The sequence below is a fragment of the Cucumis melo genome, chromosome 3 (assembly GCF_025177605.1).
Source record: "Cucumis melo cultivar AY chromosome 3, USDA_Cmelo_AY_1.0, whole genome shotgun sequence".
In the NCBI taxonomy this organism is placed as follows: Eukaryota; Viridiplantae; Streptophyta; class Magnoliopsida; order Cucurbitales; family Cucurbitaceae; genus Cucumis; species Cucumis melo.
The window spans coordinates 26402079-26421039 of record NC_066859.1 but is presented as its reverse complement, the minus strand read 5'-3'; the positions used below and the strand labels follow the sequence as shown (position 1 = coordinate 26421039).

The 18961-nt window shown below is 35.3% G+C and overlaps 4 protein-coding genes across 6 annotated transcripts; 3 read left to right on the top strand and 1 right to left on the bottom strand.

Annotated features, from left to right (window-relative positions):
• Positions 1-77: 77 nt before the first annotated feature.
• Positions 78-3482, top strand: LOC103488359 (zinc finger CCCH domain-containing protein 22). Its single transcript, XM_008447055.3, has 4 exons — positions 78-285; positions 458-772; positions 1078-1138; positions 2216-3482. The coding sequence occupies exons 1-4, from the start codon at positions 160-162 to the stop codon at positions 3205-3207; spliced, it is 1494 nt and encodes a 497-aa protein (XP_008445277.2). The 5' UTR covers positions 78-159; the 3' UTR covers positions 3208-3482.
• Positions 3483-4145: 663 nt separating this feature from the next.
• Positions 4146-8736, top strand: LOC103488361 (lariat debranching enzyme). 3 transcript variants are annotated; one of them, XM_008447059.3, is made up of 10 exons: positions 4146-4345; positions 4591-4787; positions 4864-5021; positions 5423-5544; positions 6028-6221; positions 6899-7081; positions 7205-7323; positions 7448-7587; positions 7815-7934; positions 8390-8736. In XM_008447059.3, exons 2-10 carry the CDS (start codon positions 4665-4667, stop codon positions 8470-8472), a joined length of 1242 nt encoding a protein of 413 aa, XP_008445281.2. In that variant the 5' UTR covers positions 4146-4345; positions 4591-4664; the 3' UTR covers positions 8473-8736. The 3 variants fall into 3 exon arrangements, with proteins under 3 accessions (XP_008445281.2, XP_050938123.1, XP_050938124.1); XM_051082166.1 differs by having other exon boundaries at positions 4266-4787; XM_051082167.1 differs by lacking the exons at positions 4146-4345; positions 4864-5021 and having other exon boundaries at positions 4401-4787.
• A 652-nt stretch (positions 8737-9388) lies between these two features.
• LOC103488360 (putative pentatricopeptide repeat-containing protein At3g25970) lies at positions 9389-12245 on the top strand. The gene has a single exon (XM_008447057.3). The coding sequence runs from the start codon at positions 9762-9764 to the stop codon at positions 11874-11876; it is 2115 nt and encodes a 704-aa protein (XP_008445279.2). The 5' UTR covers positions 9389-9761; the 3' UTR covers positions 11877-12245.
• A 2136-nt stretch (positions 12246-14381) lies between these two features.
• Positions 14382-16093, bottom strand: LOC103488362 (protein ENHANCED DISEASE RESISTANCE 2-like). The gene has a single exon (XM_008447062.3). It carries the CDS (start codon positions 15828-15830, stop codon positions 14922-14924), a length of 909 nt encoding a protein of 302 aa, XP_008445284.1. The 5' UTR covers positions 15831-16093; the 3' UTR covers positions 14382-14921.
• Between the last annotated feature and the right edge of the window lie 2868 nt (positions 16094-18961).

The window sequence follows — 18961 nt, the reverse complement described above, 5'->3', positions numbered from 1 at the left end:
AGTACGCGGCCCAACATGATCCAGAAACGAGCTTCATTCAATCAAGCGCAATGAATAGAGCGCCGGTTCGAACCAGGGCGGTGCGGTTTTTTCTATAACGCCGCTTTCTTCATCTCCGTCACTCACATAGAAGATCATACAATCTCGCGATAGGGGGCAATGGCGAGCGACGAAGAGAGAGCTCTAGAGCACCAGCTGGAGGTTCAATTGCACGAGCAGAAAGAGTCTCTCGCCGCCTTACAAGATGCCCTAGCCTCCGACGCCTCCAATCCGGAGCTTCTGGAGGTACATTATTTTCTCCGGCCGAAGGAATTTCCTTTTGGTTTTAGAGAAAGTTCTTGAGAGGAATGCGTGAACCGGGTTTTTGTTTCTCAATGAATTCGATTTTCAGATTTTAGAAGTTTTGGAGACCTCTGCCTGTTGATTTTTCTGAATATAATATGTTTGATATGTCAAGGTTCACGAGGAGCTTGTCCAAGCAATTAAAGATGCTGAGGAAGGGCTGCTTCACCTTAAGCGTTCTAGGTTATTACGAGAAGCAGATTCCGTGTTACGTGGTCATGATAGTAACCCAGCGGAGGATGTTAAAGCGGAGCCTCTTTATGCTACGGATGTCGAACCTGAACCTCTTGAGGATCATAGTTTTGTTGTTGGATCGAAATGTAGATTTCGGTACACTGATGGACGTTGGTATGACGGTGAAATTGTTGGATTGGATGGTTCTAATTCTGCGAAAATCTCCTTTCTCACTCCCACAACTGAAAATATGTTGGTATGCATTCTGGGACTTTATATGTCGGATTTTGCTGAACTGTTGGTATTATTTTTAATTATTTTCTTACTTGTATTGAGTTCTTTGTATTGCTTCTGTATCGTTGTGGCTGTCTTTGATTTTTTGAGGAAATTCGACTAAGCTTCTTCCCTTTAATAGTCCGAGGAACACTTTGCTGCCTACTTACTATATGAGCATTATCAAGTGTTAGTGACTTGGGTTTTGATTCCCCTAAACTTTTGAGCACTCTCTATGGTTTTTCTCACTTCACGATACTAATACTACATACAACCACCAAAGTGCAGATGTGCAAGTTCTTCTTACAGCAAAGATGTCGGTTTGGCACTAACTGCCGTTTATCACATGGTATGTCATATTCTTTCATGTCGACCATGTAGATCCAACAACTCGTGAAGTAAAAGCCTTCCTCTTGTTTCAGTGGTTGTTCCCACCAGCAATACTATCTTGAGATGCTAGGATGAATTATTAACTCTATTTAGTAAAGGTATCTGTAGGACAAATGATGAAGCTCCTGTTTCGGTCCAGGACTAAAAAATGTTTTCCTTCATAGTAGTCATGTGGAAAAAAAATATTCTAGTTTTGTTTGGTTCTCTTGTTCATGGATCTTTAATTGTTTTCATTCCTAACAGAATAAAAGGAGTAAATCTTAGATTTTTTACAATTCATAATTTGTTATTCCCCTTGAGATTAGTAGCCGATTTGTTTCTATTAAAAAAAGAATGCAAGAGGTAATGGCGGACCAGATACCCATCCCCAATCCTAAAACTAAAGAAAATGGAGACTTCACTGAAGAAAAACTGTCAAGGAACTGTGAACTAAGCTATTTCACGCGAGAGAGCAAAGAGAAACTTTCATGGATTTCTCTATCGTTTTAGTTTGTTTGAAAATTCAATTGCCCGTTTTATGCATTAGGTAGGTGTTTATAATTATCAAACATCTAGATATCCTTTTCAATTCAGCTGTCTCTGTGTGTAAATTCTTTTGCACGATACATTTTATGACTGCTTTATGAAAACACAAGACAGTATTTTATCTCCATTCCAATAATGCCACGATCATGAATTCCTTTCACGTTGCTTTAATGTTTACATTTTGTTTACTTGAACTTACCCCAGTTTTTGGTTCACCTTTTCTGAGAACGATCTATTTCTTTCTATCGAAAACAAAAGGCAATAGCCATGCTGCTATTTTCAATTAAATATTTTTTTCCTTCTATACCATAAAATTCAATAGCTATGCTGCTATTCTCTATTAAGCTCATCAAGCAATTTAGAGTTTTAGGAGGATATATTTTTCCATTCGTTTATTCTTTTTCTAATGCTAGGTTTCGCTCTTCTGTATAATACTATAATGTATATCTCTACAGACAATAGCTATGCTGTTATCCTCAATAAGCTGACTGAGAGAGTTCTTCATGCGCAGGAGTTGATATCCCTTTAACCTCTCTTAGGAGTTACGTGCCAACAATTTGGAACCAGTCAATGGCAGGATCCAGTATTTGGGCTCTCTCATCTAGGAATGACATTTGGAGGCATGCTGAACTTGAATCTTGGGATGATGCACTTCAAGTTGCACAAGTTGTTTTCAAAGGTGATGGATCTTCTCAAAAGCTTGGGCCGGAGGACATAGCTTTATCTGAGTATGCTCAAATTAATGATGAAGAGGAAAGTGATTCCAGCTTGGAACAGTCCGACTCAAGTGATTATGAAGAGGATGATTTGCAGGGTTTGGGATTTCTCGAAAGCTCTATCCAGCAGAAGGGCATCCAGACGGAGACCGCCATATTTGCTAAATGGGAGAACCATACACGGGGGATTGCTTCCAAGATGATGGCTAATATGGGGTATCGTGAAGGAATGGGTTTGGGTGCATCTGGGCAGGGGATGCTAAATCCTATTCCGGTCAAAGTTCTTCCAGCAAAGCAATCCCTGGATCATGCTCTAGAGTCGCAAAAGGAGAATAATAGTAATGACGAAAATAATGGTAAGAAACGAAGTAGAGGCGGTAAGAGGAAACGCGAGAAGAAGTTTGCTGCAGCGTCACGTGCAGCTAAAGAGGAAGAAGAGTCGAGACCTGATGTCTTTAATCTAATCAACCACCACCTTGCAATGCATAATAGAGCATTGAATGATGGATCCGTGAAGAAACAGAAAGATAAAGGTTCAGCAGATGGGAAGAAAGTGGATAGACGAACCATAATTGCGTATGATGACGAGGTGAAAGACCTGCGAGTACGAATAGAGAAGCTTGAAGAAATGGTGAATAGAAATAAGAAAGAGAAGGTTGTTTACGAGGCTGCCTTAAGAAAGCTGAATGAGACCCGGAAAGCTTTGGCCGAAGCTGAGGCGGCTCATGCGTCTGCATCAAATGCAGTTACCAGTAGAGAAAAGGAAAAAAGATGGTTGAAGTTTTAGGATCCAAGTCGTGATATTGTATAATGATAGCTCCACCTGTAGAAGTTTTATTTCATTCTTCTGTAACCGAACAAGGCGAATCGTTTTACTTGTATTCCGTGATGGCTGGCAATTGGTGTATTTTCATCTAGGGATCAAACTATAAGATTATTTAACCTCCCACCCCCATCTAATATGATTTTGTGGAAATATCATAATGTTATTTGGATTGTATTTTGGCAGATATAATCCATTGAATGGAGTCATATAAACAGGAACAACAACTTATTTATTTCTTTTGCAGTTTAACTTATTATAGTCATTTTTGTTGATTTTGAGATATGCATACCTTTACCCTAGTACTTTGAGTTTGGACTGGGAGCAGCACAATGGAGGGGGACAAAGAGATACCCTATATTTTATGTCTAAAGGGGTGTTTGACAGTGGGTGAATGAAACAACCCAACTAATGTTTGGGTTTACCAACATTCGGAGAGATTTATTACCTCGTTATCCATGTTATCTTATAACTTTTACTTTGTTATATGTGTTAATTTATATTTCTTACCTTGTTGGTCGTGTCAATTCTTCTAATCCCTTTCTTATATAATAATCACTAATCTAATTCAACTTTAACTCTAAAATAAAGTAGTAGTAAAAAATTTGTTAATTTTAGATTTTTTTAATATATTGTTTGTCTAGGACATATTAGATGAAGTTTGACTAAATTTAACTCACACAGTGAATGTATTTAGTCTCTTTCTTTATCCTTCATTTATTGCTATTATTCTAAATTAGTAAATATTTGAAATATCAGTTTTGAAAAAAGTATATATTTTTAGTCTTTAATTAGTAAAATAAGCACACATTGGTATCTAAAAATTGGTTAGGTAATTTTTTACTATATTTTTTTCTTATAAAAAACAAACTATCTGAACTATGATAGCCTTCGAATTTCTTTGGTCATTGGTAGACTTTGTCTTGTAACGCTTTTTCGGTGCAAAGGAACGTAAAGAAAGCATCTAATACACAAGGAAGAACCATGGAAATTTGCCGCATTTAACTATCTCAAAATTTAGTGGCCCATGGTATAGCTTTGGACATGGAGTGAAGTCTCATTCTAGAATTTCTCTAATTGACTTTGTTAATTAGTTGGAGAGGTAGACACAAATTTAATTTGTTCATAATTGTTTGTCGATTGCTCTTCATAAAGAAAGAGAGTAAAATAAAAATAAAATAAACAACATCAAAGTCGTGTAGAAGAATTTTATATAAAGTTAGCACAATGTTCGACAAAGGGTTTTAGAAAATGGAGGGTTTATGCTCGTAGAAATTTTGGGTATGAATTGATTCATTACACCAATTCTCAAACGTTGCTTGGTTTACTTTTAAATTCCAACGTTAGATTCAGAATCGTCTCTTGCTGGAAGCAGGAGGAGGAGGAGGAGAAGAAGAAGAAGAAGAAGAAGCAGCGGCATCATGAGGATTGCAGTGGAAGGTTGCATGCACGGTGACCTCGACAATGTCTACAGAACTCTCCAATACATGGAGCAAGTTCAAAACATCAAAATCGACCTTCTGCTCTGCTGTGGGGACTTTCAGGTACTTCTTCACTCCCGCTTTCATCCTATTTTTCCGTCTATTTTTCCTATTTTGAAGTATCTACCCCCCGATTTAGGCTGTTAGGAATGAGAACGATCTGAAGAGCTTAAATGTGCTGCCCAAATATCGATCAATGAACTCGTTCTGGAAGTATTACTCTGGAGCTGAAGTCGCTCCTTATCCTACTATTTTCATTGGTGGGAATCATGAAGCCTCTAATTATCTGTGGGAATTGTGAGTTACTTGAGCTTAGCTTGCGTTATATCATAAAGGGTCTCCATGAGTTCTTCGGTTGTTTGTGTTATTGGTGTCTAGAGATATAAATTTATTTTGCCGTAATTGAAATTCTTAAATTACTTTGAATTATCGTCGTGGGTTACCACTTGATGTATAGTTTTTAACTTTTTGAATGCTTTGAGTATTCGTGAATTATGTGTCTACTAAATAATCCCGGAGAGCTACCAGGTATACGTATGGTTGGTCGTTCGTTCTGTTTAACAATAGTATGAGTTCTTTTCAAAATCATTTTCATGGCCTTAATTTCAATAGTTCCCGTGTCTTTTTTTTCCTCCTTTGCATTTAATTGTTTTTGTTTCTTGTGGCACATCAGTTATATGATCTGATTTTTATTTTAGGTACTATGGAGGTTGGGCTGCGCCTAATATATTCTTCTTAGGCGTTGCTGGTGTAGTCAAGTTTGGAAATATCCGTATCGGTGGGCTATCTGGGATCTATAATGCACGCCATTATCATTTAGGTGAGTGAATAATTTTCTGCCAGTTATTTTATATAGACGTAAAATAGTGTAAGGTAGTTATCTGAGTTGATTAGCAATAGCATGCAGTCAAGGTTTTCTTTTGTTCCTTTCTTCATCTGCATTAATGGCCTTGAGTGAGTATTGCTTACATAGTGAGTAGCTGCATCATCTATAGGTAGGTTTCTTTTAGGGTGGGGCTTTCATTGTTGAGTTCTTTTGAGGAGGCTCTCACATTTTATTAGCTTTTGAGGAACCTGTCTTATTGATAAAGGTTTTGGAAGTGAATCCATTGGTGGGTAGCTTACTAACTCATTAGTTTTAAGAATATATGAAGTTGTGCCTACTGGGAGTATGTTCAGCTTATTTAGAAAAGTTGACATTCATATGTACAGTTGCACTTTTCTATCTTTGCGTTGCCTGTTCTTTTACTGAAATAGCTGCTTAATTAAATGCAACAAAATCTTCTTCCCATGTAATGAGCAGGTCACCATGAGAGGCCTCCATATAATGAGAATACTATAAGATCTATTTACCACGTTCGTGAATATGATGTTCAGAAGCTTATGCAAGTTGAGGAACCCATTGACATTTTTCTTTCTCATGATTGGCCACTTGGCATCACCGATTATGGAAACTGGAAGCAACTTGTTAGGTTTAAACCATTTTTTGAGAAGGAGGTAACTAAAAATATTTTGATACTGCCTTCTTACAAGACCACTTTTTAAAGTGCGTTACTGCTTAGTAATTTTCTACTTGATATTTGGCATAGATGTAATTTCTTTAATTGTGGCTTGAATCTAAGATTTTTATTACTAACATGTTGAGGGTATCCACCTCCAACATGAATTTATATGTTGCCACTTTTCATCATCAGATTAAACTTGTTGCAGTTGATGTGAAAAGTATCATATCTGCTACATCTATCCATCGCTTTTAAATTCTATCAATCTACTAAAATTTACTCATTAAAAAACCAACGGATATTTTAGTAATGTACTTGATTAGTTCTTGGCAGAGGGTAAAAGTGAATTTTAAAAGAGGATTGTACAAGTGCTATTAAATTCAATAAAAGCTTGTTGAAATCTCAAGTTGAAACCTAGATTGTAACAACTAGATCTGCTTGTAAAGTCAGAAGCAATGAAACTGGACCTAGAAAGCATTAGTAAATTGAACGTATAATTGTCAAAGACCCTTGAGGAATTAGACTTCTATTTCTTCACAGGTTGATTCAACGTATTAGCAACAGAATGGTCCCTGGTAGAATTTAAACAGATTCCAGATAAAATATTACAAATTTTCTATTTGATTTTGACCTTAGTACCAGTAAATTTATGTACTCAATTTTAAATGCCAGATTCAGGAAAGAAGTCTTGGGAGTAAGGCTGCAGCTGAGTTGCTGGAGAAGTTGAAACCACCTTACTGGTTTTCTGCCCACTTGCACTGTAAGTTTGCTGCTCTTGTTCAACATGGTGAGGGCGGCCCCTTGACAAAATTTCTTGCTCTCGACAAGTGTCTTCCTAGACGCCAATTTTTACAGGTACTTCATTTGGATTTTGAATTTCTTATGAAAAATTATTTGAATTTCTTAATAGTTATCCATAGGGTCCCTTTTTGGTCTTCGTGATTTCAAAGCTTTAACTGTGGGCACGTGGTTTTTTAGGTTATTGAGATTGAATCAGAGCCTGGACCTTATGAGATACATTATGATGAAGAATGGTTAGCAATAACACGAAGATTCAATGAAATTTTCCCTTTGACAGCAAAAAATGCAAATTATGAGTGAGTATGCTTTACGAGAACATATTGTGAAGATGATTTGACAATACAACATTTCTTTCCTTTTTTTCTTCTCGTTTGTGGGTTAGTTGCAGTATGAGTTGTAACCTCCATTTTGCAATATCAGAAATATAAAGCTAGAAATGGAAGATTGTCGACAATGGGTCAAAACTAGACTAAAAGAAAGAGGAACAAAACCTTTTGATTTCGTTCAGACCGTTCCTTGTTATGATCCATCAAGATCCGTCTCCAACAGTTCTCTTGCTGGTAATTTGAATATATATATTTCGTTTGAGTTTGACTATTTTCCCTTTACAGAGGTAGTTTTTGGGATCATGTTTGAGAATGTTTTGATTGCTTGCCAATTTTTTGCCAGATGATGGATAGCTAATGAACTTTGGATGTTATGTTCTTTGTCTAGTTCAACTCTGCTAGTTACCAGGGAGAATGGGTTCCGTGTTTGATGTCTTGATTGAATCACTTGTGTATCACAGGATATCCTCGAAATCCCCAGACCGAATCTTTGCTGAAGTTTCTTGAACTCCCTTATCTCCTTGATGACATGACAAAATCTGATGGACCATCAGGGAGTTCTATACCTTCATCAGACAGTGGTAAATTATTTATCTTATACCCTGGTTCATTTGCTGCTTGATAACTTCTTAGAATAAGTAGTTTTCTTCTGCTATTGATTTATGTAAATATCATAGATCCATCTAGTCGTGGTTCAAAGTAAATGAAACCAAGAACACTCGAGTGTCACTTTAATGGGATGTATTAGGCCGTAGTACTAAAAAAATTAATCTAATGGGGTGCCCTCGTAATGGGTGTATGTGGATTCCATAAACCACATGTCCTTGAATAACCACTGGACATAAATTTGAAGTACTTTTTCACCCAATGGTAAAAAACTATCGAACACATTGTGATGGTCTCACTGAATAGTTTCTTGTAGTATTGCGACCTTGGATTTGGTGTAGGACTACATGTTGTAGATTCACAATTTTCAAATAGAAAATTCGTTCCAGCCCACATGATGGTATGTTTTGTGTAATATTTATGGATGTAGGTTCGTTCTTTGATAGTGAAGACATTCCAATTGATGATATAGATGATGTGGAAGGAGAAACTGCCGAACCTGAAGACGCATAAACCCTGAATCTGGGCAATAACACCAAAACCTTCCTTAGTGAATTGAGATTTACCATTTACTTTTATGCTAAAATTGTATAGAATGGGCTCTCTCTTCCCACTTAATTATATGTATCCTATTTACATGAATGCGAATGAATTGAGCCTTTCTTTACCAAACTCTTTTTGCAACACTTTGTATTCCCCAGAGTGAGATTGATGATCTGAGATGTACATAATGAAAACTTGAAATGTAATATAGATCAAAATTCAATTCTTCTCAAATTCGTCTAGTAGAATGAATCAAGACTAAGAGCTCGAAATGAAAGACATTCGGACGCTCTCGACGGAAAGGAGAGAGGTCTCGTCTGATTTCTTTCATTGAGTACCTTGTTCATTGACGTCAGATATTATGTCTTGTCTTCTTAGAGAATTTCCATTGTCAAGAACTTTATCCTCTTTAAATTTAAAAATTGCCGTTAATTTTGAATTGTATTTGCTAAGCTCTAAGGCCTGTGATCTTCAATAGTTATGGAAATTTTATAAGTGGATGGATTTTGAATATTGATATATGTCGGCGCGGTCAGAAATCTCAAGATCTTGATTCCTGTTACTATTATCATTTGAGATATTGGCTAGGATGATTCAAATTTATAACCTTTAAATTAGAGATTTGGTTCATAAAAGTAGTTTCAACTTTTCTAGCTTTAATATCGAAAATCATACCTAGAGGGAATTATAGCAATGTTGACGGAGATATTGGTAAAATAATGTCGTATTTTAAATTTTTTAAAAAAATTAGTAAATATATATAAAGGAATGTTTTTTTTAATATCCGTAAGTATTCAGGATAGATTTCCCGCACCTCATAGAAAATTATTTTTTTAGCTAGATGGTGGAAATTATTTCCTAAGTAGCGGAAGACAGTTAAAAGTGTTTGTATTTATATTATATTTCTTTGAGAAAAGTAAAGACTTTTGATCCCTAACATTCAAAATAAAAGACATATTTTACTGAGAAATGTTTAGTTGAGTAACTAATTGATACACAGTTTTTTCGATTACTAACACTTATTGTCAACTGAGAAGAAGGGCCGGTCCGATTGCTTTTCATCATCGATCTCAAGAACTCTTTGTTTCTTTTTGTCAAAATTGGATTCTTCATTTTGTTCTTCGGAATTCTTGAATTGAAGGATTGGCTCCGTTTCCATTTCTGCTATCATATCCCGTTTAGTACCATATTCGTCCCCGTTTGACTCAGTTACGTTCTGTTTCTTTGCCTTTTGGAATACAGAGTTTGGCTACCCATGAATGAGGCCATTGTCAGCAGTTGGGACATCTTTTCGCGCTTTGTCCAATCTTTTGTTAAACCATTCTCTGGCCGTCAAATTGGGTACCATTGCAGACGTTTACACTTGCAACAATATCCTCAATGGGTATTGGAAATGCAAAGAGTTACGATCTGCAGATGTACTGTTCGACGAAATGCCGCTGAGAGACTCTGTATCATGGAATACGATGGTCGCGGGGCATATAAACTGTGGAAACTTGGAGGCTTCATGGGATGTTCTTAAGTGCATGAGAAGATGTGGTTTTGAGATGGATAGATATACCTTTGGAAGCATGCTTAAGGGCATTGCTTTTGCCGGTATGTTTGATTTGGGTCAGCAGGTACATTCTATGATCATTAAGATGGATTATGCTGGAAATGTATATGCAGGGAGTGCTCTTTTAGACATGTATGCGAAATGTGAGAGACTCGAGGATGCATATTTGTCGTTTTTAAGTATATCGAAAAAGAACACTGTTTCGTGGAATGCAATGATTGCTGGATATGCTCAAGCAGGTGACCGTGAGACCGCATTTTGGTTGTTAGATTGTATGGAGCAAGAAGGTGAGAAGGTTGATGATGGCACATATGCTCCTCTTTTGCCTTTGCTTGATGATGCTGACTTCTGTAACTTAACAAGCCAACTACATGGAAAAATTATAAAACATGGACTGGAATTTGTTAATACAATGTGTAATGCCTTGATCACTTCTTATTCAAAATGTGGATCCCTTGATGATGCCAAAAGGATTTTCGATAGTTCAGCAGGCATTTGGGATTTAGTGACATGGAACTCCTTGTTGGCTGCTTACCTGTGGCGTAGTCGAGAAGATCTTGCTTTTAAACTCTTGATTGACATGCAAGAACATGGTTTTGAACCAGACTTGTATTCATACACAAGCATCATCAGTGCTTGTTTTAATGAAAAACTTAGCAATAATGGTAAATCCTTACATGGGTTGGTGATAAAGAGAGGATTTGAACAGTCGGTGCCAATTTCAAATGCATTGATATCTATGTATCTTAAATCAGACTATGGCTCAATGAAAGAAGCCCTATGTATATTTGAATCCTTGGAGTTTAAGGACCGTGTGTCTTGGAACTCGATCTTAACTGGATTATCACAAACGGGGTTGAGCGAAGATGCAGTGAAGTCCTTTCTGTATATGAGATCTGCAGCAATGGACATTGATCACTATTCCTTTTCTGCCGTACTCAGATCATGTTCAGACTTGGCTACATTTCAATTGGGACAACAGATTCATGTCTTGGCACTTAAATACGGTTTGGAGTCTGACGAGTTTGTTTCAAGTTCTTTAATCTTCATGTATTCCAAGTGTGGATTTATTGAAGATGCTAGAAGATCATTTGAAGAGGCTTCAAAGAACTCTTCAATCACTTGGAATGCACTTATGTTTGGTTATGCTCAACATGGTCAGTGCAATGTTGCATTAGACCTCTTCTTTCTAATGGAAGAAAAAAGGGTGAAAATGGATCACATAACCTTCGTTGCAGTTCTGACCGCCTGTAGCCATATTGGTTTAGTAGAACAAGGCCGCAAATTCTTGCAGTGTATGGAATCTGATTACGGCGTTCCTCCACGGATGGAGCACTATGCTTGTGCAGTTGATCTATATGGGCGTTCTGGACATCTTGAAGAAGCCAAGGCCTTGATTGAAGAAATGCCATTCAAACCAGATGTCACCGTGTGGAAGACATTCTTGGGCGTGTGCCGCTCTTGTGGCAACGTTGAGTTAGCTTGTCAGGTTGCAAGTCATCTGCTAGAGATCGAGCCTGAAGAGCATTGCACTTATGTTCTTCTCTCAAACATGTATGGAAATTTAATGAGATGGGAAGAGAAGGCCAAAGTGAAAAGGCTAATGAAGGAAAGAGGAGTTAAGAAAGTCCCTGGTTGGAGTTGGATTGAAGTTAACAACAATGTACATGCTTTCATTGCACAAGATCATTCTCATCCCAGTTGCCGACAGATTTACTTTTTGCTTGAAGTACTTTTGGAGGAAATCACAAGAATGGAAGATGCTTATGGTTTTGAGAGTTCTTTGGAGCAGGAAGAGTTAAGCTATGCAACTGTATAACTCAACCTTATTGAGCACTTAGAAAGTGAGTTCAAACAATTGTTGTTGATTAACAGGGGAGCAGTGTTTCAAACACAAGTTTTGTTCTCTCGAGGCCATGGGAGTTGCTGCGTTGCTGACAATCAAAAGTATAAGTGGGTTGGTTTAAGTTAAATTTGGCCAACAAAATTGACTAGCAAATGTTGAGTTGATTAAATCAATAGAAGCCAACTTCAAAATTGAAGTTGACCAACCAATCGCTTCATAGTTTTAGATGTTGTGAAAAACTATACCCTGTTATTAACTTATAGGTATAATCTCAAATCGATGAAATTGATTCAATTTGTTTAGACTTGTTTGATATGATAATGATTTAATTTGCCTTTGAAATTTATGTTTGTTGTTTTTATATCTTTTAAACAATTTTAGTTTTAGTGAAATTCTAGAAGTAAATGAAAGCACCTCCCAACTCCTTTTTTTCGTTTAGTTTTCAAAAGTTAATTTAGTTTTTTTGAAAAGTAGAAAGAAAAACGTGTTCTATTTGATGTTAACTTCATTTTTAGTTTTATTTTCTTTTTCGAAATTTATATTTGTTTATTTCTAAGTTTCTCTCAAATGGGAGCATAGTAATTTTCATAAGCATTTTAACTTCTCTCTTCTTATAATTAAATACCATAAATTCAACCGAATTATTTCACCTTTTATATGTTAACTTTATTGTTATTATTATTTAAAAAGAAAAAAGAAAAGAAAGAAAAGATTAACGTGGGTAGAGATTCAAACACCTTTCATGACATATACCTAAACCTAAACCAATAAGAAAATCAATTAAACTATCCATATGTTAGATGTTGACTTTAACAAAGACAAGAAAAAAAAAACCCCATATATTAAATAATTAATAATAATATTAAAAAGTCAAATAAATGGGTGAGAAATTAGTACGTTCAAGAGTATGTATTATGCTTATCATGACATTGTATTGATTTGTCGATTCAAACACAATTTAGTTATCTAATTAAGTGTTAATTCCAAAAGTTTTTAGTTCCATTCACCAAACTTCATACACCGTTGAACAGTTTAACTTAGTGAGGGATCCATAATTTTTAGTCAAAGATTTAGAATATCTAATGATTTATTACTTCAATCAAACACAAATTCAGAATTTTGTTTAAAGACTAAACTAGTAATTTAGTCCTAAAAAGTAAATTTTGTTCGATATATATTAATTTATTACATGATGATGGTAATTCATATAACTGTTTGTCTTCTTTTAATTTAGTACATATTTGATTGTTTTCAAATGGTCAATATAATCAAGAATTGTGTGGAGCATTCTTGAATATAGTCATTTCAATAATTAACATAACTTTATTTTATAGTAATACAATAACATATTAGTTGAAGAAGGCATAAGGGCCCGGATCTATGATAAGTTCATCCTTGGTTGAAATCAACTTGAATGTTAGAGTTGAAGAAGGCTCAAGACCCACATCTATGACAATACTATATACATACATAGTATTGAATTCTTGTGTTGTAATTTTGAAGTAACCTTCCCAAAAGAGAATCTTCCCAAAGAAGATTTTATTTTGTGTAAATGACATAATGTTTTACAAGGGATCTGTTTAAAATTGCCATAAATTTTTGTCCTTCTGTGACAGTAACACACCAAACCAAACTTTTCATTTAAAGCCCACATTCATAAACCAAATATCTTTCAATGTCACTATTTCATTACCTATCAATCAATAGTTTTATATACACTGTTCCCTTCAAGCTAGACTTCTTTGAAGTACAACTTACCATTCATATCCTACGTCCAGTATATATAGATTCAGATAAATCGTGGTTTTAACGGGGATATAACTAATAGTCTATCTTATCACATTCAATTGGCAAATACAAATCCTATAAACTTGAAAAGAAAAACATATTGAATTAACAACCAAAAGCTATGTAGTTGATTCCCCTATTATACTCGAGATAAGCAAACTTGGTCTCAAACCTTTTTATTACCTGTTATAGGAATTTAACTTCTCAATCCAATTTTGGGTGGAAGACGAATGTTGTGTTCGAGATACTTTTGTTTTGTTTTTCAATTTATAATGGGGTTTAAGGAATGAGTTCCACCCCATTCTTGGCTCCAAATACTTTGTAACCCATAAATCATATGAATTCTAACTCAATATGTGAAGGAACTTCTCCCAAAGAAAATGAGGTTGCCCACATTTGAAGTGAACGTTTTTTGCTTTAATTTCTAATACCAAACTCATTTCCTTTTCACATTTTTAATCCAACTCTCTTTTCCACCATTTTTTTTAGGAATCCTAATTACATTTCAACTTTGAATAGGCACTACTAAAGGGACACCACTCCCCTATCAAGGACTGAGAAGCTAACATTTTTAACATTCAACAAGAAAACATCATGATCATCCACAAACAAACAAACAAACAAAATTACCCAAGAAGAAAGAATTCATATTATTTATTGAATGGCAAACGCCACGAAATGAAAGCTATCCGAAGAAGAAAGGGTTAAAATTCTTTATTGAATGCTAAAGTTACAGATAAATGTTTAAACATGGACCATATCACTGTTGTTAGGCCCACAACATACTCAACGTTCCAATACACCTCAACTCCCCCATTCCAGAAACAGCCAACCGACGGAAAATCTCCGCCGTTGCTGTCTCCGTCGCCGTCCCCACCACCATTTACGGCATTTGAACAGCTCATTTGTAATCATACAAATGTCTGGCAAACAGAATCTAATGGAGGAACGTTATTCCACCCCCCGTCTAAGAATTATAATCAAACAAACTCTATTGTTGAACAAAACCTGTGGTGTGTGATTTTGAAAGCAAGATATAATTTCGATTCAATTTCAGAGAAATTTCAATTAGGCAAATAATCTCGTGCATTTTCCAATTATTATCTACAATCACGAATCCGGCTAGTACCTTCTATATTTTCCATCTACGTATCTATCATTTCAAGGCTGAAAGAAAATTTACTCATGAACTGAGAAAGACTCGTAAATTTTACCGCCAATTGAATCGAATCAGTTATCGTCTTCGTCGCCAGGTTTGTGGTGATTCACCTTTGCACACGATACTCCACGCGCCAATGTCGGCGCCTCTACGACAGTCGCCGACGACATCTCCATCTGGCAAATCCGGACGGCGCCGAACAGTCTTTCTGGCAACTCCTCCTCCGTCTGTCCCTCCACCAGAAATCCCATATCTACTGTAACATTGGTGACATAACCAAGCGCGAGATGCAAAATCGCACTGGCTAACTTTGAGCTTCCCATATCTACGTCAATTTCCAAATAGTTAGGCCCTCTGTGGTAATTGCACGTCAATGCCTTCCCTAACAAACACGCACTGTAATTTCCTACAGCTTTCTTCACAATCCATGGACCTTTCACGATCCGATTCACCAATTTCAACCGTTGATTTCTGAAAGCATCATCGCCATTGATGAATCGATGAAGAAGCGAGCCAGATGGAATCGGATCTTCGGTAGCAAAGTAAAACACGGCACTATACTGATCCTTCCCAGGGACTTGAATGTTAACCGCAATAATGAAGCTCTTCATCGACTTACCTAGGGCTTGCGCTCTTCTCAAAGCTTGCGCAACGCGATTATCAGGACGAGCGAGGACGTTGTCCAGCTTGGTACTAGATTTCAACCAATCAACACCAACAGGAGAAAGTAAGTAATCACCGGACGGAGCTTTCTTCCCTTTCGTCAAGTAGTTCTTAGAACGTAGACAAAAGAGATCGCCAGGCGGTGAGGCCCAACCATTAATCCCGGTGTGAAGGTCGACAAGGCGTAAGGAACCACCATCAATGGTCTCGGAAATCCAATCCACCGTCGTCGTGGACTCTCCATGTTCCGAACAACAACTTTCGGCCGGTTCTCCTATCAAGCTCCGGTGATTTTGGTTTTGCGTCGTGGGGCACATGGCTTTTCTTCCTTCTCTGCTTATGATCTCTCTCTCTCTCTCTCTCTCTCTCTCTCGAGTCCTTCTTCTCCCTTTTTATCTCCGGTAGTGAGGGCTGGGAGTGAAAAGTCCAAATAGGGCTACGAATTTGAATGGGAATTGGAACGGGAATAAATAAATGACCCCCCACTTTCAGTTTAATTACGTAATTGCCATTCTTATTTTCAATGTTATTAATTGTATTTGTTTTCTAATCATCATTATTTATGCGTGGTGTTTGCCGACTTTATCATAAATCAATAAAATTAAATATCATTGACACGCTTTCTCTCTTTCTTTTTTCATAATGCACGTGTGTATTTAAGTCTCTTGATCTCGAAATCAATCCATTCTTTTATTATAAATCCATTTGATTAATCATCCTTTTCTTTTAGGTGTATACAAATCATTGTTTACTCGTGATCTTATATCTATGGTACTATTTTACTTCTCAATCTGAAATATAATTTTGTAGACAAAACATTTATTAGGTTAAAGAATATGACAAGTAGAGATGAATCTTATGAAGCATGTGAAGAAGATTTGTGTGCGGTTTTTTATTTTTTTTTCATTTTTTTTAGTATGGTTTTAATCGTGGAAAAGAAACCTACATGATCTATCCATTCCACCAACTTTGAAGATATTGTAATTTTGATCGATCTTAAAGATAGAAAACCATAAAAAAATTTTAAGTTATGGTATCAAAAGTAATTACCAGTGTTGTAAGCAAATTTTAGTGGACGTGGTGCGGTGTGGTGTCTGTGGGAGTATAGGAATAGATATGTTTTACAGGGGAAAATCTCTATTGACAATCCTCTTAGAATTAGTTGATGAGTTATATCGATAAGAATTTGTACTAATGTGGATGATTGATGTTCGTTTTCCTATTAATTTCCTTCATGAGTTGTGGCAATTCATCGTTGGATTTCTTCACTGATGTCACGAGTACCATTCTCTTTTATAATGCAACTAGTCTATTGTTGTCAGAGATCTAGGTTGGATTTTGCGAGATCATTAAGGAAATACAACTTGATTTAATTAGATGCAAAGTGGTTGAACAGTAATTTCAATGTTCTATAGTTAGAATTAAAGACAATCAAGTGGGTTTAAGATCAATTTCTTGTTGCTAGCCTTTTTGCTTCTTCTTAGTGGAATCTAATTATCTTGAGATTATTTGACTTTTAAATAAGGAGATCGAAAATCTAAAGGTGTTAAATCAGTGGTTTATGAAATTATCAACTAAGTCACACAATAGTTATAGAGGGTTTTCATCGTATTGAGTTCTTTTGTATTTTACATATTATATTCGGGTTTGCATACAAAACAATAATGTTTGAGAAGATTTATAGGTAATGACACAAAACATTCGTGATTGGGAGCTCAACTCATCGAGGAGGAGAAACATTCTTTAACTGTCTAGGTTTCCTTCTAAAATAATGTAAATAATTAATGACAAAAATATACACGTGTACAACTTATGAAGGTTGATAATTAAATCTTTTGACTTCTTTTTCTAGAAAAAATACAACATTCGACTATTTACTGAGTATATATCTTAGATCATCTATATTAAAGTCGCTAGAGACATATTCCAAACTTTTGCAAATAATGGGAGAGGCATGATTACAAAAGTCTTTTGATTCCTTTTTGTCGAATAATTAAGAAAGAATGTACCATATGGTTAAATTTGTAAAAAAAAACTGAAAGTTCTAGTTATGTAAAAGAAAATAAGTAAAAAGATATAATATTTAACAAAATATTTATATTTCATAAAAATATAAAATATAATAAAAATTGTATTTTAATAATATTGTTTGTTTGGAACGTAAATATTTTATCAATTTATTTACTTTTGAAAACACCTCTATATAAAATCGAATAAATTGTTGGGAGTGTTAAAATATAGATAGATAAATGGAGAATAAAAACAAATTGAGTTAAAAGAAAGAATAGTTAGATGAGAGAATCATGAAACGACAATAATGGTCCAATTTTCTGAGCTGGTCAGGTCCCACTTAATGAAGGCCGTGCGTTGGAAAATCACCCACCCACCCGCCCTTCCCTTTTCTTTTCTTTTCTTTTCCCCTAAATACACCATTTGGGACGGATGGCATTGGATGCAAATTCCACCAAATATTGGGGGTACGTTCGGAAGTTTCGGACGGTTATTTTGACATAGAAGGAAGGATTGATGAGACGACCTCGAAATTAACGATGAGGATAGCGACACGTGGAAGGAGAAAAAAGGTCGGGACAAGAAGTGCCATTAATGACGCAGAATTGAAATCAGCTTCTTTGAGTAAAATGGTCGATATCGGAAATTCCACTTTTTTAACCCTTCGGGCGATCAATTGTACTTCCTCACTCAACTAAATCTAAACTCATCATTTTCTTTTAAAAATTAATAAAATAAATAAATACTATCATATTTTCTTTTTAGCCCTTTTATTTTTACAGTTGTGATTTTATGTTTTTTCTCATTATTTTCAAATAGGAATTTAAAAAAAAAAAAAAGAATAATTTGTAAAAAAAAAAAATCGAAAAAACGATTTTGTACCAAGTCTAAACGGTATTATACTCAGTATAAATGATCTTGTATCAAATATAATATAAACGATCTTGTACACTTGTACCCAATCTACACGATCATTTAGGTTATGTATTAATATCGTCTAAATCTTGTATCGAGAAGAAAAAAAGAAGATGAGAGATGAAAAATAATGAATAAATTTTTAAAAAGAAAATAAAAAAATTGCAAACAATAAAAGTTGAGAATATAAAGAAGAAGGAATAGTAATATAAAAAAATTAATAATACGAACAGGATAAGAATAAATTACAAATAATAAGAAAAAAAGTTAAGTGAAGATTAGTCTCACACCATTAAAAAAAAGAATTTAGAATTTATGAACAATAACAATTATTTTATGACAGATTTCATTATATTTAAGTAAATCATCCTTAAAATTACTCGATGATACATAAATGGAGGGTGTATTTACTGTTGTGTAGAATTAGAAAATTTGTTTATTGGGGGAAAGAAATGGTTTGATTGTTTGAATTTTTAATAATTCAAATTATGATGGTCAAAGCCTTGAGATTAGCAAAACAAAT